General features: G+C 33.9%; 2 protein-coding genes across 2 annotated transcripts in view; one reads left to right on the top strand and one right to left on the bottom strand.

Annotated features, from left to right (window-relative positions):
• opn6a (opsin 6, group member a) overlaps nucleotides 1-16685 on the top strand; it is a 39893-nt gene extending 23208 nt beyond the window's left edge. Inside the window, exons 2-6 of the mRNA XM_052568629.1 lie at nucleotides 11472-11677; nucleotides 12673-12772; nucleotides 12863-12967; nucleotides 13787-14010; nucleotides 14796-16685. Coding sequence (XP_052424589.1) covers nucleotides 11472-11677; nucleotides 12673-12772; nucleotides 12863-12967; nucleotides 13787-14010; nucleotides 14796-15245 — 1085 coding nt within the window. The 3' untranslated portion in view covers nucleotides 15246-16685. The remainder of the gene's footprint in view (nucleotides 1-11471; nucleotides 11678-12672; nucleotides 12773-12862; nucleotides 12968-13786; nucleotides 14011-14795) is intronic.
• Nucleotides 16686-18092: 1407 nt separating this feature from the next.
• strn (striatin, calmodulin binding protein) overlaps nucleotides 18093-22264 on the bottom strand; it is a 38785-nt gene continuing 34613 nt past the window's right edge. The window contains exon 18 of the mRNA XM_052568627.1: nucleotides 18093-21388. Within this exon, the coding sequence (XP_052424587.1) occupies nucleotides 21219-21388 (170 nt within the window). The 3' untranslated portion in view covers nucleotides 18093-21218. The remainder of the gene's footprint in view (nucleotides 21389-22264) is intronic.

Here is a 22264-nt window from a genome sequence, read left to right as displayed (position 1 = left end):
ACACAGCCTATATTAATCTGCTAGGGGGATATTGATATCTAAAAATATTGTTGCCGTGGCAACATGTCAAACTTGAATACTTCTCAGGTGATTTTAAGGCATATAACATGCTTAGAATTTCATCAAACTCAGAACACATATCAGTATTTATGATAACTAGACACTGGCAAAAGTTCATAAGAGGGCGTGGAAGAGGCACTCTATAGCGCCACCTTTTGTCAAAAGTGGGGGGGTTAGTTTTAGCTACAGACACCAAACTCGGTACAAAAATTGTTCTTATCAAGACGGACAACTTTCTAATTCACAGTCATCAGCTACGATCAACAGGAAGTCAGCTATTTTGATTTGAATGTGGATTTTTTTTTACATTTAGCTGTGAATTAATGCATACTGCTCAGAGGAGAGTAACACTATACACACCAAACTTTGTCTACATGATGCCAAAACATTTTAAACAACTTAAATTGCCAAAGGATTTTGGATAGCTTGAACGGTTTTGTCGTGGTGATTTTTTTAAATGAAAGTAAAAATGGAATTATTAATTGTCCTGCATTTTTAAATTCCAAACACTTCAAAACCTTTTTTCATACAAAAAAAAAAGTCATTCTGAGTAAATATGGATAGTTTCACGACTTTACAACACTGTATGGATAACAGAAAATTAAAAAACTGTCAGACATCTCATCTCACTCTGTCCCTCTGTTTGAGTATTATGTGCTGAGACTTACATTGTCTGAGAGAAAATGCGCCCCTACAGGTGCAATTCCTGAAAGGGAAATTCGACTGAAAGGGAGGAGACTCTCTTTTAGTTTCATTTTTAAATCGGTTAAAATACAAAATAATACTTGGATTTAATTCACACTGACAAGCTAAACCAACATATATGATTATTACCGGATCAGGGCTCATTAATAATTGATGTGTGGTCAGAGATACGTGAGAAACACGAGAGATGAATCACCGCTCTGAGCATGAGCGTGTGGAATGACGAGCTCATAAAAACGAGTTTATTTTTGTTTTATAGCTTTAACAAATAAAATATTAAAGCGATATCACACAATTCACCAATTAGAACACACCAAGAGCTAAATTCAGATGTTTTTGAACTGTTTGTGTGAAAATGAAATATTTGCAGCTGCCTATCTGAAATCACCGCTCCGATCAGCGCGCACAGTGTCACAAGTTCAAAACTAACTAATTTATTCTTGTTTAAGAGCTTTTTAAAATAAATTATTGCCATAAATGCACACAAGACATCCATTATAACATAACACGAGCTAAATATAGGTGTTTGTGACCCGTTTAAGTGTGCAAGACTATTTGAAAGCGCGACTGGCAGAGTAACATATCTCTCTCGAGCTGCAGGATTCTGCCTTTCGTCGTAAGAACGAACACATCACGGACAAGATTATTTCAAAATACATAATAGCTTGGCTAATATAAACGAAAACAGCCACGTGAACATAAACTTTTGAGAAATAAATCTGAAGTGGATCTACTGGATTTTAATATTAAGTGACCGCATATACCAGCTGCTTCTGTCTTCAATTTTAATCTATATAAAAAATTTAACTCATTCATCTTGGCTGCTTGTTTAATGTGTGTACGTATTTATTTATTATTTTGCTCTAACAAGACTTAATCTATATTTAATTAAATCAATTACATTTTATTTTACAATTGATTTGTCCATTTCTGCATCTAAACGCCTAAAAACCTAAAACATGCTCTATTATACTATTGTTAGCAATTTCTTTATCATCCAATTTATCTGGTGTACACGCTTTTATTTTCATAATAAACTTGTTTGTTAGATTATACAGTTACAGTGGTCTATAATAAATATTAACAGGTTTTATTCAAGCTGTTTAGAATGAATGTAGTAGGCTAATTTTTTGAAATGTCAATCCAAAAAAATAAAAATAAATAAATAAATAAAAAACATTGGAAAACAATAACTGTTGTACTTTTTTATACATTTTGTATAATTTCATAGTTTATGCATTATAATAATTATAAAAACAAATAAATTTAGCCACTCACATAGAAATCTTAGGCCTTATCCTTTTCTGACAGTTTTCTGACCTTATTTTTGCTGCAAATAATAATTTCAAATTAATTTGATACTGACCTCTGACATCCTGTGACATGATATTTATTTGAATTTACATAATCTCATGGATGTAACAGTAAATCTGTTCAGCTCACAGATCAAGACTAAGCTGTAATGCAAGCAGAACTTTCACAAATGCTTGTAGGTCAATAAAATCATTACAAAACACTTACAAATCATTTAAGGGATTTGATAACACTGTAAAATAATGTCTAATTTGTTAACATTAGCAAATGCATTGATAACACTTTATAATAACTGCACTCATTAGTAAATAGTCAGTTCATTCTTTATAAAGCCTTGTCCCAATATTAATAGTCAGTAGTAAGCAGTTTATAAATACAGCTATAAATAGCTTGTTCTTGGTTTATAAGCACATTTATTAAAAAGGAGAGTAAAGGGTCAGTTATCTTCCTATGAAAAATAAATAAAATAAAAATAAACAAACAACAACACAGATTGATACAGAACTCAGAAATGTTATTGTCGATTTATGATAAACTCAGCCTGTAAATGAATTAATTCTCCTCCAAGAAGACACAAGTGGTTCACACCAAACTGTTTTAACATGAAGCCATATACTGAAGATGTTAAATTTCAAATGGGTTTAGGATACCTTAAATGGTGTGGCCATAGCGATTTATTAAAGTAACATAAAAAAATACAATAGTTATTTTACTATATCTTTAAAATGTTTAATTCCAACTATTCATAATTTTTTATATACGTAGAAGTCATCATTTGAAGGAAGCACAGTAAGTTTCATAGCTTTATCATTTTCAAGAGCCAGCATAAAATTAAAACTATCATAACTTATAAATCAAGCTGGCAATTCTTAGTACCAATAATGGCCACCAGATGGAGCTATAGGATTACTTTTAAATAATTATTGTAGAAACAAGTATGATTTAAATCATTTATAGAAATCTTTCAAAGAAAAATAATATGAATTTTATGTATTTTACTGATAAAATGACCCTCACTTAATTAGAAAAACAAGCTGAAGTATTGTGAACCGTATATTAAGAATAATTCTTTATAGGCTTTATGGACAGATACGTTTTCAGAGACTCTTGAAGGATCAGCACCACATCCTCTTTTACCACTGTTTAAAGAATTTATCTTACAGAAAAGGTGCGAATGAATTTTGGATAGCTTGAATGGTTTGTCGTGGTGATTTTTTTTTAAAATAACAGTAAAAAAGTAACCAGTAAATGTATTTTATTTTTTTAAAGTGCAGCTTATAAATGCTTCAAAAAAATGTACACATAGAAGACAAGTCATTCTGAGGAAATATGCATAGTTTCATGACTATACAACACTATATGGATGATAGAAAATTAAAAAAACTATCATACATCTGATGTCACTCTGTCCCTCTGTCACTGTGGGTAATGTGTGTGTGTGTGTGTGTGTGTTAAATGAATTAGGTGTGAAACTATCAGGGAGCATTTAGTCTCCAGCGCCAACATTTTACAGAACTGCCACTTTCCTGGAGTCTCAGAATTACAATGTGTCAGGTTCTGAGAGATCTAAGATTCCAAAAAATTATTGAATTACACTGTAAAACCCGACAAGTTAACTTAACTCAAATCGTTTGAGTAAACCGATTGCCTTGACTGTAATACCCGACAAGTTAACTTAACTCAAACGGTTTGAGTAAACAGATATCCTTTAGTTATGTTAACTCAAACCGTTTGAGGAAACCGATTGCCTTAAACCATTTAAGTTGAAAAAACTAACAGTTATGAGTACTCTGAACTTAATTCAGTTGAGTTCACTGAAAGAAGATATACATTGCAATTAAGTGATTAAGTGATTAATTGAACTTTAGTGATGAACACCTGCTGTTAACAAACATAATTACTAAAGAAAAGAGAGAAAGGAACAACAGCTGACTTCAGACACAGCCTCACTCAAACCTGACAAGTTATGTTAACTCAAACCATTTGAGGAAACTGATTGCCTTAAACCATTTAAGTTAAAAAAACTAATAGTTACGAGTACTCTGAACTTAATTCAGTTGAGTTCATTGAAAGAAGATATACATTGCAATTAAGTAATTAAGCGATTAACTAAGTGCTGATTGAGAATTGATGAACAGCTGCTGTTAACAAACAGAATCACTGAAGAAAAGAGAAACACAAGAACTACTACAACTGACTTCAGACACAGACTTAGATGAAATCAACTGAAATAAAATACATGAAATCTCTCAATATCTGATAAAACAACCCCACAAACAGCATCAGCAGCTCCATTTATTAATAACCAGACTGACTTTATTTCTGTCAGACGTCTACAGAAGATCTTATTGAGAATGAACTAAGGTTTAGATGTTGATTTATTGTTTCATTTGAAGTAACCATGTTAGAGATCAGTGTTTGCTTTAGTTGGTCTCTTGACCCTTGATTTCTGTCTTAGTCTTTTCTTTGGCTGTTATAACTGTGTGTTTCTAAAACATATTTGTTGTAACTCAAAAGCCCAGAAGAAATGCCATCAGGTGTTAACCTGTACCTACATGTAGATTGTTGTACGTTATAGCTGTGATGATAATTTTTCATTATTATTCACAAATATTGATCTATACAGAGTCTAATCTCTGATTAAACAAATGTGTAATTAGTAGAAGTGGACCTAATAAAAATGACACTAAGAGCCAGTGATTCTGTGATAATCAGTTAATATAAAAATGATTTCATAAACATTTTGTACACATACATTTGTCTTCTATGCCATTAGCTCGTCACACACAGACATCAATAATCAGAATATGAACCTCAACAATGGTGACAAAAAAACATGCTGCAATGCATGCTGGGTACTATTGTAGAACAAAACTCATCCATGGCTCCAGGCATTTTTTTTTTTTCTTTTATGGTCACCATTTTTGAGGTTCATATGCTTATTATTGATGTCTGTGTGTGACTAACTGACACCAGAGAAGACCAAACTGTTTGGAAAGTCTTTGTATTAACTGATTATTACAGAACCACTGGCTCTAAGAATCACTTTTACTGTAGTCAATTTAATTACACAACCCATATTTCATCAGAGATTAGACTCCTAGCAGTTACATAATTATATATATAATTGGTTGTTATACCAATATAAAGTATAACAACCTACATCTAGGTACAGGTTAACACCTGATGGCATTTCTTCTGGGCTTTTGAGTTACAACAAATGTGTTTCAGAAACACACGGTTATAACAGCCAGAGAAAAGACTAAGACAGAAATCAAGGGTCAAGAGCCCAACTAAAGCAAACACTGATCTCTAACATGGTTACTTCAAATGAAACAATAAATCAACATCTAAACCTTAGTTCATGCTCAATAAGATCTTCTGTAGACGTCTGACAGAAATAAAGTCAGTCTGGTTATTAATAAATGGAGCTGCTGATGCTGTTTGTGGGGTTGTTTAATCAGATATTGAGAGATTTCATGTATTTTATTTCAGTTGATTTCATCTAAGTCTGTGTCTGAAGTCAGTTGTAGTAGTTCTTGTGTTTCTCTTTTCTTCAGTGATTCTGTTTGTTAACAGCAGCTGTTCATCACTAATTCTCAATCAGCACTTAGTTAATCGCTTAATTACTTGAATGCAAAGTTTTAAAACTTACATGGTTTAAATCAAGGCAATCTGTTCACTCAAACGGTTTGAGTTAAGTTAACTTGTCAGGTTTTACAGTGTAGAATACCATGAAGTATTGTGAAATACTATATATTAAGTCTTTATATATAGGCTTTATGAACAGATTAGAGTGACTCGTGAAGGACCAGCAGCACCTCCTCTTGTCCGATGGTTTGAGGAATATATCTTCCAGAATCCGGGATTAAGATTTAGGAGCTCATTTTTATTCCACCTCCTTTCCTGAAAGTCTGTCTTGCAGAATTGACTAAAAATTAATCTTCACATTAATTCCTAATTATTTTGCAATTATTTTTGTCAGTTCTTCTTGACCTGTTTTTTTCTTCTTCTTTTCTGACCTCATGACCCAGTCAGCATTTTTTGTACAATGGTCAAGTCTTAACTTATCCATTTCTGTATTGCATGTGTGTTTGATATTTATCATGGGTATTTCATAATTTTCGACTTTACAGTTTGAGTTAAAACTCTTTTTTTAGCGCATTTCATCTGTAAAAGAAAACATGCCTAATAATTCTGCACACATGAATATAAGGAGTTTTTCTCTTCCAGCTTTCCTGGACTATTGTATAGCACTCATAAATGATTAAATGAAAAATAATGGTAGTTATTAAGATTGATATGGTTTGGAATTGGTCAAATGTGCTTGGAAAAAAAATCACAATAAAACAATGTTTTAATGTTTAATTTTGGAATATGAACTGACATGAATGAATGTTATATAAATATTGTTCATATTAACATAATGTTTATAAATGAAATCTTATTGTAAAGTGTTACTAAAGTTAAATATACATTGTTCTGTGAATGTGATTTTAAAGTCTAGATGATTCGGATTAACCCTTTATCTGGCGTATCCTTTAAAACCTCACTGCCAGAGGGATATTGTGAATGCATGTGCCCGCTGGGCACAGTTTACCTGATGCCACCGGGGTGGCGATGGCATTGGTGGCTTGAGCCCGCCATCGCTGCTTGCAGCTATATTTATTATTATTATTTTTATTTTTTATTAAACCTTCCGGGGTGTTTTGGGGGCCTTAACATGCTCAAAAACTCTTGAAAATTGGCACACACATTGGAATCTGCGGCCATCAGGACGCCGCAGAGGCTGGGACCCGGGCGTGGCACAGGGGCTCTACAGCGCCCCCTGGAAGACAGTCAGAATTCTTGAACCATAGCTCACACACACTTGCATGTATTTATATCAAACTCGGTACACTTATAGATCTCATTGAGCCGAACAACTTTCACACTTTATGTCATAGGCTCCGCCCAACAGGAAGTCAGCTATTCAGGGCTGTTTAAAAAAAGCATGCTCTGGAATTTGAAATACTCCTCTGAGGTTTTCAACCCGTTCGCCACGAAACTCGGTGAACATGATCTCAAGACATTGAGGATGAAAAATTGCGAGGGGATTTTTGATATCTCGAACGGTTTGCCCGTGGCGAGGCATGGAACTTATGGCGAGAAATGAGAAACAGGAAATGTCTAATAACATCCACATACATTTCCTGAATTTGATCAAACTTCATGGGTTTGTTCGTTGTATGATACCGATTGTATATATGTGGCTATTAAGAGTCAACGTTATAGCGCCACCAACTGGCAGCAGGAAGTGTGTCATTTTCCAAATGCTTTGAATTCAGCATCTTATTTTTACTCGATTTACTTAAAACTTCATCAGAATAATGACAAAACACGGCCGATGTAAATCTGTTGTGGGGATATTGATATCTGATATAGTGTTGCCATGGCAACGTGTCAAACTTGAATGTTCTGTTATGGTGAGTTTGAGGCAGACAACAAGCTCAGATTTACATGAAACTCAAAACACATATCAGTATTAGTGATAGCTAGACAATGGCAAAAGCTTTTAAAAGGGCGTGAAGGAGGCACTCTATAGCGCCACCTTTTGTCAAAAGTGGGGGGGTTAGTTTTAGCTACAGACACCAAACTTGGTACATAAATTGTTCTTTTCAAGACGGACAACTTTCTAATTCACAGTCATCAGCTACGATCAACAGGAAGTCGGCTATTTTGATTTGAATGTGTATTTTTGAGATTTTACAGTTGTGAATTAATGAATACTCCTCACAGGGGAAGTACACTATACACACCAAACGTTGTCTACATGAAGAAAAAACATCGAGGAACTTAAATTGCGAACAGATTTTGGTTAGCTTGAACGGTTTTGTCGTGGTGATTTTTTGAAATGACAGTAAAAAGTGAAACATTAATCGTCTTGTATTTTTAAATTGCAGCTTCCAAACCTTTAAAAAACATTTTTAATTTAGAAAACCAGTGATTCTGAGGAAATATGCATAGTTTCATGACTTTACAGCACTGTATGATTAAAAGAAAATTAAAAAACTGTCAGACATCTGATCTCACTCTGTCACTCTGTGTGCTGACTCTCTGTGTGTGTGTGTGTGAGTGTGAGTGGGGGAGGGGTGTGAGCTGAGTGGCAGACAGACAGAGAGAGAGAGAGAGAGAGAGAGAGAGAGAGAGAGAGACTTAAACATCTCTTTAATCACCAGAAAAAAAACTGTATTTTAAATAGTTATTTTTTTGTTGTTGTTGCTAATTGTGCTGTTATCATTACATCTTAAGAAATATCTTAGGCCTTATCCTTTTCTGACAGTTTCAGGGATTAAAAAAAATCCTAAAAAACCTTATTTGTGCTGCAAATAATAATTTCAAACTCATTTGATACTGACCTCTGTCACCCTGTGACATGACATTTATTTGAATTTACATAATCTCAAGGATGTAACAGTAAAACTGTTCAGCTCACAGATGAAGACTAAGCTTTAATGCAAGCAGAACTATTTCACAAATGCTTATAGGTTAATGAAATCATAACAAAACACTTTTAAATTATTTAAGGATTTGGTAACACTTTAAAATAATGTCTCAATTGTTAACATTGGTAAATGCTTTGGTAACACTTCATAATAGCTGCAATTCTTAGCTAAGCATTAGTAAATAGTCAGTTCATGCTTTATATAGCCTTCTCCCAAAATTAATATTTTAGTAAGCATTTTATAAATACAGCTATAATTAAATTGTTCATGGTTTATATGCACATTTATTTTGAGGAGATTAAAGGCTGTAATCTCCCTAAAAAAAATGTAAAATAAAAAATAAAATAAATAAAATAAACAAACACAGAACTCATAAATATTTATTTCAAGATGCAATAAAAGAAAACTGTACACTTGAATTTATATATATATATATATATATATATATATATATATATATATATATATATATATATATATATACACACACACAATTGCATAAGTTTATATTTAAAAATGTTTAGCAAGTGTACAGCTAATAATAATAATAATGCATTTTATTTAGTTTTAGCTACAGACACCAAACTCGGTACTTAAATTGTTCTTATCAAGACGGACAACTTTCTAATTCACAGTCATAAGCTACGATCAACAGGAAGTCAGCTATTTTGATTTGAATGTGTATTTTTGAGATTTTACAGTTGTGAATTAATGCATACTCCTCACATGGGAAGTACACTATACACACCAAACTTTGACTACATGAAGAAACAACATCGAGGAACTTAAATTGCGAACGGATTTTGGTTAGCTTGAACGGTTTTGACGTGGTGATTTTTTGAAATGACAGTAAGAAGGGAAACATTAATTGTATTGTATGTCTAAATTGCAGCTTCCAAACACTTCAAGGCATGTTTTCATACAGAGATCAAATCTTTATGAGGAAATATGCATAGTTTCATGACTTTACAACACTGTATGGATAAAAGAAAAGAAAAAACTGTCAGACTTCTCAACTGACATGATCTCACTCTGGCCACTCCGTCTGTGTGAGGAAAGGGAGGGGGAGAGGGAGGGGGAGTGTGAGTGTGAGGGGGTTGGTGACTGTGAATCTTTGGTGACTGACAGTGTGTGTGGATTGTAGGGAGGGGCTGTCTGGCAGAGAGAGAGAGAGAGAGAGAGAGAGAGAGAGACCTAATCATTCCTTTAATAATCAGGAAAAAAAATCTATATTTTAAATTGTTATTGTTTTTGTTGTTGCTAATGGTGGTGTTTTTTTCCTTTCATTACAGGTTAAGAAATCTCTTAGGCCTTATCCTTTTCTGACAGTTTTTGGGATTTAAAAACATCCTAAGAAGCCTTATTTGTGCTGCAAATTATAATTTCAAACTCATTTGATACTGACCTATGACAACCTGTGACGTGACATGACATTTATTAATCTCATGGATGTAACAGTAAAACTCTTCAACTGACAGATTAAGCTGCAATGCAAGCAAAACTATTTCACAAATGCTTATAGGTCATTAAAATCATTACAAAACACTAATAAATTATTAAAGGGTTTGGTAACACTGTATAATAATGTCTAATTTGTTAACATTAGTAAATGCATTGGTAACACTTTATAATAACTGCACTCATTAGCTAAGCATTAGTAAATAGTTCATGATTATAAAGCCTTTTCCCTTAATAATAGTCATTATTAAGCAGGAATACATCTCTAATTACATTGTTCTTGGTTTAAAAGCACATATATTACAAAGGAGATTAAAGTTTCAGTTGTCTTATAAAATAAATCAATAAACACAACCCAGTTTGATTCAGAATTCAGAAATATTTATTTCAAGATGCAATAAAAGGAAACTGTACACTTGAAAAGGTTTTGAGCGATTCTTGAAGGACTAGCATCACCTTCACTTGTACGATGGTTTGAGGAATATATCTTCCAGATAGTACCGCCGCTCCCTATATGCAGAGTATGCAGTCTTCGTAGAGCACCAACTCCCAGAGGGGGCACCAGTTGCTCAAAAAAACCAAAACAAATATGCGCCATTCTCCCATCCGCGTTCGCGACCACTCAATAGCATTTGAGAAGAAAGACTTGTAGTCACAAAACAATTGTAATGTGTTCATATAGGTGTCAGCTACAATGCACACCTTATACATTTTTTATACATTTTCAAATAAAGTGTTACTAAAGTTATATATATTGTTCTGTGTATGTGATTTCAAAGTCTAGATTGGTCGGATTAACCCTTTAACTGCCACATCCCTTAAAACTTGATTGTCAGAGGGTTACTGTAAATGCTTATGCCCGCTGGGCACAGTTTTCCCGATGCCACCAGGGTGGCGTTGCACTGATGGCTTGAGCCCGACATCGCTGCTTGCAGCTATATTTGTTTATTGTAATTGTTCTGGTAAATGTTAATGATGAACGTGTGGATTAGTGCGGCTCAGGTCTGGAGATCTTCTGTCTGTCGGGGGTCATTAGACAGATTTAATCAGGTTTATTTGTGGAGCTCAAACCTTGATCTACATTCAGTTCATCTGTTAGTAAAGCACTGGCATAGGGATCATATCAGATGGGAGTTTCTTACAGTAATATTCTGTTGAATGTACCACTTACAATACACATTTAGTAGGCACTTTTTATTTAAGACAATGCCTTTCATCACTATATATATTTTTATTTAATGTATCTTTTTGCTTAAATAGACTACTATGTATCTATCTATCTATCTAACACATTTATGCTATATATAGATGCAATTAAATGAAAACATTATTTTTGTTATGATAATACTACTACTAACCACAGTGACATTCTGCAGTTGGTCCTACAGTATCCCATAATGCATCAGTTCTTGTACATACAGTGAGAATGTGTGGTGTGTTTGTTGGCAGGTTGGTTGTCGTGGTTTGGCAACAGCATTGTGATCTTCGTTCTGTTCAAGCAAAGATCGTTTCTGCAGCCCACCGACTATCTGACGCTCAACCTCGCCATTTCTGACGCCAGCATCTCCGTGTTTGGATATTCCAGAGGAATCCTCGAGATCTTCAATGTCTTCAGGGATAACGGATACCTCATCACCTCTGTGTGGACATGCCAGGTACAGGAAGTGGAATTGTGGGTACTGGGAGCAGCTCACATCATATACATAGAGATAAGAAGAGTGAATATTTCTCATGGTGGATTATTACTTCTGTGTTATTTGTTCTCACGTGGTGTTTGTACAGATGATAATCAATGTCAGATGTTGTTTTTGTGTCAAACCCATGAAGAGCTTTAAACACTTTCTCTCTCTCTCTCTCACACACACACACACACACACACACACACACACACAGCCAGCCAGCCATTAATTCCTTCATTCTCACATTTCAGAGATGCCATTAAAATGCCGTTAACTCATTTCGTAATTGCCTGTTCGTCATTAATTCAATTAAAGGTAATTTTGATGATTTTTCTGCTGTCTTCCATATTCAGTGTGTGTCCATATGCAAATCAGACCAAAGCCGGATTATTATAATGAACTAAGCAAAAAAAAAAAAACGTTTGTTACGTGTTGTTTAATTTTCCTTCTAATTTTCCTTCTACTTGGTTGTATGTTTGGTTGGATGGATGGTTGGTTGTTTAGTTGGTTGGTTGGATGATTGGATTTTTTTTGGTTGGTTGGTTGGTTGGATGGATGGATGGATGGTTGGTTCGTTTGTTGGATTATTGATTGGATGAATGGATGTTTGGTTGGTTGTTTATTTGGTTGGTTCATTGATTGGCTGGATGATTAGATGTTTGGTTGGTTGGATGATTGGATTTTTTTTGGTTTGCTGGATGGATGGATGGATGGATGGTTGTTTGGTTAGTTGGTTGGATGGATGATTGGTTGGTTCATTGATTGGTTGAATGGTTGGTTGTATATTTGTCTGGTGGTTTGGTTGGTTGGTTGGTTGTTTGGTTGGTTGGATGGATGGTTGGTTCGTTGATTTGTTAGTTGGTTGGTTGGTTCATTGATTGGTTGAATGGTTGGTTGTATATTTGTCTGGTGGTTTGGTTGGTTGGTTGGTTGATTGATTGTTTGGTTGATCAGTGTGTGTTCTGTCTCAGGTGGACGGCTTCTTCACACTGGTCTTCGGTCTGGGCAGCATCAACACTCTGACCGTCATCAGCATCAGCAGATACATCAAGGGCTGTCACCCCAATAAAGGCAGGAGTGTGTCTCTCACAGCCTGGGCTCAACTGAGTCGATCCAGTCTAATCTGAGTGTGTGTATTTGTGTGTGTGTGCGTGTTCACAGCTCACTGCATCACCAACACCGCTGTGCTGACGTCTGTCATCTTCATCTGGACAGGAGCCCTGTTCTGGTCCGGAGCGCCGATCCTGGGCTGGGGAAGCTACATGGGTCAGTGTGTGAAAGGGTTAACTGTGAGACGTCGTCTTCTCAGTCCACTTCTCTGTTATAACACTGTCAAACAGATAGAAGAAGACTTGAGATGTGCTTCAATGACAAAAATATTATTTACTGAAGCAGCAGAAATAGAGGGACCAAATACATACACATATTTGTATTATTAATTCTAACTCATTTAGTTGAAAATAATAAATAATATAATAAACCATAGATAATTGTATTGTTTAGAAAAAAAAAATATAAATGTAATCAAGTATAAAAATATTTAAATAAAAATTATTTATATGAATAGTTTACAAAATAATATAGTGCAAATATAAATAAAACTGTAAATAATTTATATATATATATATATATATATATATATATATATATATATATATATATATATATATGATTTTACTAAAGCAGCAAAAATGTATAAACTGACAAAATATTTGCAATTATTATATTATTAATTATAATTTATTTCGTTGAAAATTATAAATATTAATATCATTATTTTTTAATATTATTTATTATTATAATAAGACTTACTTAAATATTTTAAATTATAAAACAATAGTTTATAATGAATATGTAATACAAAAACATAATTATTTTATAAAATTATATAATTTAAATAGAAATCCAAAAGATCCAATTCAGTTAAATTATATATATATTATATAATTAAATTGTATAATTATTTATAGTCACATTTTATTATAATTTCTAACTGGTAGAACATTGTGTGTGATGTTTGGCAGTTCTGCTGAAGCTACACAGCTCGTGACGAGTGTGAAAGGGTTAACTGTGTGTTCTGTTCAGATCGTGGATATGGCACGTGTGAGATCGACTGGGTCAAAGCCAACTACTCCACCATCCACAAGTCCTTCATCATCTCCATCCTCATCTTCTGCTTCTTCATCCCCGTGCTGATCATGCTGTTCTCGTACATCTCCATCATCAACACGGTGAAGAGAGGAAACGCCAGGTCAGCCGAGAGAGACCTGACCGACAGACAGCGCAAGATCGAGAGAGACGTCACCGTCGTGAGTCACAGAGCCTTACTCTAGAAAACCATCAGTCACGTCCTTCTCTTAGAAACATAATACAACTATGCAACGTTTTTAATAACGTTCTCCTTTCAATGTATCTATTAAAATACCCGTTTAAATACAAATACTTTCATATTTTAGATAATGTTTTTACACAACTTTAAGATTTGTGATAATAATATACAATCTGTTGATATTTATTAACTTATTCTGAGATTACTTAAAATCATTTAAACCCAAAGGGTTATAAACAAGTTTTACATATAACAATATATTACATAAATTAATCATATTCCTTCTATATGGAAACTTATTACAGAATTAAAAAAAAAGATTTAAAAAAAGATAAGCTAATTGCAACTTTTTAACTCTCTCTCTTTGAATAATAAATGTATGAGATTTTTTTAAATAAACATGAATCGTGTAAAGAAACATTAAATACTCATTATTATTTGCTCTGAAATTACTTTTTAACTCACAATTCTGACTTTTATTCTTTCACTTTTTAAAAATGTATTATTATTATTATTAAATTAATTCATTCCATAAAAAAAGATATAAACGTGCAATTTATTAAAAAAAAAAAAATTAAATTTATATATATATATATATATATATATATATATATATATATATATAGTAATTGTTTAATATTCATATTTAAAATATAATTATTATATAATATAAAAAAATATATTTATATTTAATATATTAATATATAATAATAATATATTTCATGTTAAAATATATAATAAGTGATGAAACTGTTGTTGTCTCAGGTGTCTATAGTGATCTGCACGGCCTTCATCCTGGCCTGGTCTCCGTACGCGGTCGTGTCCATGTGGTCAGCGTGTGGTTTCCACGTGCCGAGTCTCACCAGCATCTTCACGAGGCTCTTCGCCAAATCCGCCAGCTTCTACAACCCTCTCATCTACTTCGGCCTGAGCTCCAAGTTCCGGCGAGACGTGCGCGTGCTGCTGCCCTGCGGCGGAGAGACCACAGACGCCGTCAAGCTCAAGCGCTTCAAGAAGATCCAGAGATTCAGAGCCGAGGAGAACCGCCAATTACACAAGAACCAGAGAAAACCCCCTCTGGCAAACCCCGCCCCCGGCCCCGCCCCCGCTGTGTGCAGTCACCTGGAGACTCCGCCCCCCGCAGGTGCACAGGTGTTCTTCATCAACGCGCCCGAGCCGCCAGACACACCGGAGTCCGAGTGCGTCAGACTATAGATCACACTCGCATTATTATTATTATTAAACACCTGCAAAATTAAGGTTTTTGTTTAATTAATATGTGTCCCTGCAGCACAGAAGCAGTCATCAGTGTCACAGACGTATATTAGTAGAAATAAACAACAATTCATTGTATGAGTCACAATTATACATTTCTCTTTTATGCCAAAAATCATTAGGATATTACGTAAAGATCATGTTCATGAAGATATTTAGTAAACTTCCTACCGTAAATATATAAAAACTTCATTTTTGATTAGTAATATTCATTGCTAAGAACTTCATTTGAACAACTTTAAAGATGATTTTCTCAATATTAAAATTTTTTTTGCACCCTCAGATTCCAGATTTTCAAATAATTGCATCTCAGACAAATATTGTCATTTGCTAAGAAACTTAATCATCTTTGGGATTATGCATGAATTTCAATTAAAAAAGAAATTGACCCTTATGACTGGCTTTGTGCTCCAGGGTGATGTGTGTGTGTTATATATTTAATTTATAATGTGAGCTTGTTTATGTGGTTAACGAGGACACAAATTTGTATAATGACATGGGTATGGCACAGGTATTTACAATGAGGAGGTGGTTTATGAGGACATTTTTAGTGTCCCCGTAATTCAAAACGCTTATAAATCATACAGAAATAGTTATTTTGAAAATCCAAAAATGCACAAAGTTTCCTGTGAGGGTTAGGGTTGGGCAATAGAAAATACAGTTTGTACAGTATAAAAACCATTACACCTATGGAGAGTCCCCATAAACCACATATACCAATGTGTAATGTATGTATGTGTATGTGGTGGAGTTGGCGCAGTGGATAAGACACACGCCTTTGGTGTGAGAGACCTGGGTTCAAATCCACTGTGAGTCACCGACACTTAACTTGCTCCGGAGGTGTGCGACCTCTGACATATATATATCAATTGTAAGTCGCTTTTGATAAAAGCCTCAGCTAAATGAATGTGTGTTAAAATGTTAATATTATACAATGGAAATTATATATACAGTACATTATAAATATACACACCACACACACATATTATATACACAAAAACTTTTATTTTGGATGTGATTATTTTATTTTGGATGAGTATATGTGAACTGTTGTTTTGTTTTTTAATAAGCGTGTTCATCAACATTAAGTGAAAAGTGACATTCAGTCCAGTATGGTGTTGAAGGTGGAGAGAGAGCTTTTCATGCACTCCCCCCACCCACAATTCCGTCTGGCCCTGGACTAGAACCCACAACCCTTCAATTGGGAGTCCAACCCTCTAACCATTAGGCCATGACGTATATGAAAATATAAAAAAAAAAATCATAAAAAAAAATTTCGGAGTGAAAAACTTTCCTGATTTTTTCTTAGAGATTTTATGGCGTTTAATAATCTTGGTTAACATCAATTTCAACTTTTAATTAAACATTTTTAAAATCAAACGTTGTATTTTATTTATCTTTTTAAATTGGTTAAAATAATTCAAATAAAATGAAAATGTCATTCCCAGACTCAAAACCTCAAACCCTACTTATGTTATTTTATTAGGAGTGCATGAAGGAAAAAGTATTAAAATATAGGCTATTAAAGTGTATAATCATAAAGTTTAATAGCCTACATTTTAATACAGAAAAAACAAGAAAATATAACAATAAATAAAAAAAATACATACACATTAATTCACATAGGAAATACAACAGTTGAAATAAAAATATTTTGTAACATTATAAATGTCTTAACTTCTGATAAATTCAATGCATTTATATTAATAAAATATTAATAAAAAGGCTCATTAAGAGTGACAAAAAAGAAAAAAGGAATGATTTTAAGGTTGATGAGAAGCTAATCTTTTAACTGTTGATCTATCAATCGTTTAAAATATAATAAAATAATTACTATTATTATTTTATCATCATCATCAAAACAAATAAGCATTATGCATATGTAGCTCTTACAATAGATAAGATATAAAACAAGAAACAAAACAAAGTTTATTATTTTTACATGAAGTAGAAAAAATAATCAACAAATGAATAAAAAAAACGCTTATATAATTGAGAAAAGTATAATGACTGCTTTCAGTGTAGTTTTGATCTGATCCTGCAGCGCCATCTGGAGGACAAACTGAAGTACTGCAACAGCATCTGTGACGGGCGAACCGAAGCTTTTTGAAGGTTTGAATCAATTCAACCGATTGCTTTGCAATATGATTCACTGAATCGAAGCGCTCGTGACACCTGCTGCTCAAAACTGTGTAGATGCAACAAAAACTCAAGCCAGACGTGCATAAAAACACCTTTAACCAACCAATTGTAAATGTTTAAATGTTTTTAATGCAATTAAATTATCATCTAAGCAAAAATGAAGTCTGTAAATTAGTTTTCGGGGGTTTTCTTCTGGTTATCAAATCCTTGAGTCATACTTTTAATCTTAAATACTCAAATGTCTCATAAAAAAAAAAAAAAACGATCCGAGATCGAGTAAAAACCATTGAAATTTCGAAGTGATGCCTGGTTTACAGAAATCACGTGACTTTGGCGGTTTGATTCGCGATCCGAATCACTGGTTTTAAACAAATGATTCGCGAAAAGATTCGAAGCTCCACGAAGCAGTGCTTCTATGAATAAGAACTGTGATTTAATCTTTAGTAGATCAGTCCATTTCTACATACTGGAATTCATAATTTTTTTTTATATAATCATAAATCAGAATAGAGCTGAAAAAATTATGAAAAAATGCTATATCTAAATCACACCAGGTTCATATTACACTTAATAAATTGAGTGTCATTCATTAAGAGTTAAGTTTTCCATCAGCGCAGGAACCTGAAAAACTCACAAACACACACATGAAATACAACATATTCTTTTATTATTGTATTATATTGATAAATGTCCATCTGAGGAAAAAATAAGAGAATACAACGAGAAATCAAGAATAAACAGTAATATTCATAATAAAATATGTACAAGAGGAGTATAGCATTTATTAACACGATCTTTCCAAACTCTCTCTATACAACCAAAGGGTTAAAAGTTCAGGCGCGTCCCGTCATGACATCATCGTCCAATCAAATCACGTCATCGTTCCCTTCAAATACTCTGATGTTTCCGGTAAGCACGTCAATCGATCAGTAACCAAATAATCAGAAGCACTTTAGTATCTCCAGTAGCCGAGTTCCCATCTCTGACCAGCAGGTGGCGCAAACTAAACTCTCCCGCGCGACTAGTATCACAAATATTAGTTAATCTTCACTGTTAGCTTCGCAGGTTAATATACACTGTATTCTGGTTCATAAATAGAGTGTTGATCAATATTTTAAAACTATACATATTGAGATTCTTATATATCTAAAATTAATATGCACCAAAATGAACGAAATCAGAAAATATATTTACTAGTACGAAAACACGGACACGCACGCACGCACACGGTTCCCTAGCAACGTCCCAAACCGGCGCTATGTGCACGAGCTTAACGTTAAGTGCGCCTCGAATTTTAAAGGAATAGAATGAACAAATAAAAAAAAATATTTAATCACCGTCATGTCGATCAAATTCAGTTGTAATCTTTATGAAATGCACTGGTCAATGTGAGGCAGCTTGTTTTCCACACCTTAAAATGCAAAAGAGCATCGTTGTGTCAAATGGGTTTGTACGGAAGGCCGTTTTCGGAATTCATAAAAGAAAGGTCTTTAAAAAAATAAACTCGCAATTCTGGGATTCTGAGAGAAAAAGAGTTGTTATTGTTAAAACTGCGATATAAACAATTCTCAGAAAAAAAAGAGAATTGCGAAATGTAAACACTAAATTCAGACTTTTTCTTATAATTGAGAGTTTCAATTGTGAGTTTAATATAAACTCATAATAAATAAACTCAGAATTGCGGGATAAAAAATTCGCAAATTTCTTCGGAAATCTAGGTTTACATTTCGCAATTCATACTTTCATACTTAAAATTTTTCGCCATGTAATAAATTAAAAATGTAATTGCGACTTTTTATCATCATGCAATTTGGATATAAACGGGCAAGTCTGAGATCAAAGTCAGAATTACAAGAAACTAAATAGCAAGAAACTCATTAATCAAAAATGTCCTTGTATTCTGATGGTCATAACTTCAATTCGCAATTCAGTTTTTTTTTGCCCATAGAATTTACTTCTTTTTTTTTTTAAGGCCATCGTGACTTTCTCTCATGAATTTAGATCTTAAATTTCTAAAAGTACTAATTATGAGATAAAAATCTGCATTTACATTTATACCTGATTTTTTTTTATTCGGAGGCGAAAATAAATTGCAAGACGTTAACTAAATTGAGCAAAATGTCACAACCTTTTTTTTTTATCGTGGCAGAGAAAAAAACAACTGTAAGACAAAAACTCATAATAATTGCGATTTTTTTTCGCAAAATTTTCGATTTCTTTATCCTGTGTCAGAAACAAGCTTCTATAAGTTTGCGGTGACATGAAGGTGAGTAAACAGTAATGGATTTCATATTTGTCTAAACTAGTCCTTTATCATCATTTGGTAGAGTAGCAAACTCGCGTTACTTTTCACAGACCTGAAGGAAACACACAAACACTTCGCTCGTCTTGTAGTGCTCATGTCATCAGTTAAAGGCAAACGATTCCCCATAAAAGCAGAAAATCTCTACCCTAGCAGTTAAAAACACGCACACACGCCCAAATAGTTCAAGTAATCACAGACAAATTCAAATAAACCAGAAGAGTTTAAATAAAAAACCTCAACCTGCAGGAAACTCGGGTTACGATCTGTTTGCAACCTCGGTCATACAATGATAAAAAACACTAGTATCTGCTTCAAACTATTACATATAAAATAGATTTCAAATTATTTTCAGCTAATACACAAACCACCACCTGTGCAGGTAGAGAAGGTGAGGATGAGTGAGCGTTTTTATGTACGTAACATAGCCGCTCGTCCCTTCCTGAAGCGAAATCCTAATGCATTGGCATTACAGGCAAAACAAGTACAAAAAAATAAAGGCAAAAAATAAATAAAAACAACAGATTTCAGACAAATATAGACTTCTGAATCATTGTACTTTTGAGTACAGCTTGTCAAAAACTGCAACACATTCAAACTATTATAAGACTTCTGCGCATTATCACTTTGACGAAGTTCAACGAATATTCAGTAACGGCTCTAAATCTAAAATTTTGTCTCCGTGTTTGTCGGTACATCACAATGTTGAGATGATTTCACAGAACAGGCGGGTTTCACTGGACCGACTGCAAACCCTCAAGAGAAACTGAAGTAAAATAACAGCGTAAATATTTAACGCAGCACTAAATCGAGACGTGCGTCCTGATGGTTGACGCTTGAATCTCTAGAACATCATCCAGGACGTATTTCACCACAAAAATCACAGAGTTATAAAAAAACTGAGATCTAATAGTTTAACATTCTGACATTTTATAAAAAATGCCATCATGCAAAAAAACAAACAAACAGGTTTTATTTTCTTGATTTTGGGGCGAAGTGAATCAAACGATGATGGATTTATATTTGGACACAAACATGGAGAAATTTAGTACTGCGGGTTATTGTTATGTTATATTATGTACAATTTGAATTCATTGTCTGCCAGACAAGAGATGCACTGAACTTGAGTTTTTAATACAATGCAATTCATTGCATCCCATCGAGATTTTGAATATAATGTGATGCATTTGGTCAGCATCGACTAAGAGAATCCGCATTTCTCGAGACTGTTTGTAGCAAAAGGCACGTCGTTAAAACGGAGCGAACGCAAGACGGGAAACCAGAGAGGAGAACTAAAACTGCAGAAGTGTGGGAGGCACCCGACTTCCTGTTGAGGCTGAACGGAGGAGGTCTGGAGGTTCCTCTGTGTTTGTTGGCCTCCCCTCCAGCACCCAGGCCTGCCCGGATCATCAGAGCGGTCCCTGCGAGTTCATCAGTTTGTGGAAGCAGTTTTGGTCAAAGTTCGAAGGTCATACGAAGACTTTGGCGAGGGCGTCGGCTCCGGCGCTGCCGATGTAGCACTTGGTGGGGTGGAACGCCACGTCGTTGATGGACTCGTCGAACTTCTTCCTGTGAGCCGTGAACTCCTGGATGCACGTCTTGCTCTCCATGTTCCAGAGACGCACCGAGCAGTCGTGACCTGAGACACAATCAACATCCGCTTAGTGTCACAGAATAGACATTACAAGAAAAAATATATCTCCAAGAAGCGATGGCGGGCCCGAGCTGTCAACGCAAACAAATATATTTTATCAAACATACAGGGGAAAATTTTATATTGTGAAATGTTACTATTATGATGTTAATATACATTAAAATGTTATCTATTTCTGTAACTCACAGCTGTATTTTCAGCATCTTTTTTTTTTTGGAACCTGAGATACTTTTTTCAGGATTCTTTGATGAATAAATAGTTGAAAAGAAGAGCATTTATTTAAAATAGAAATATTTTCTAACAATATACTCTACTGTTCAAACATTTTTTTTTTAAAGAAACTTAAACTTTTATTCAGCAAGGATGTGTTAAATTGTTAGGAAGTGATAGCAAAGATTTATTTTGTTAGAAAAGATTTATATTTTTGAATAAATTCTGTTCTTTTTAAAACCTGAAAAAAGTATTGCAAAAAATATTTGGCAGCACAACTGTTGATAATTCTAATAATAAATCAGCAGATTAAAATGATTTCTGAAGATCATGTGATACTTTATACTGGAGTAATGGTGATGGAAATCCAGCTTTGCTTTACAGAAATAAATTATATTTTTTAGGATATTAAAATAAAAACCATTATTTTATATTGTAATAACATTTTAATTAATTTCTGTTAGGGTTTTCTGCATTTTTGATCAAATAAATGCATGCTTGATGAGCAGAAGAGTCTTCTTTAAAAACATTACAAGTCGTACTGACCCCAATAATGATAATGACATCAATGATGATAATTCAGGGAATTGTTACCGGTATATCACAAATGATAAGTAAAGGACATCCCTAATGAGCATTAATGTTTTTTAA

Source organism: Carassius gibelio, chromosome B11 (assembly GCF_023724105.1).
Source record: "Carassius gibelio isolate Cgi1373 ecotype wild population from Czech Republic chromosome B11, carGib1.2-hapl.c, whole genome shotgun sequence".
In the NCBI taxonomy this organism is placed as follows: Eukaryota; Metazoa; Chordata; class Actinopteri; order Cypriniformes; family Cyprinidae; genus Carassius; species Carassius gibelio.
This window is presented reverse-complemented; position numbering and strand designations above follow the sequence as displayed.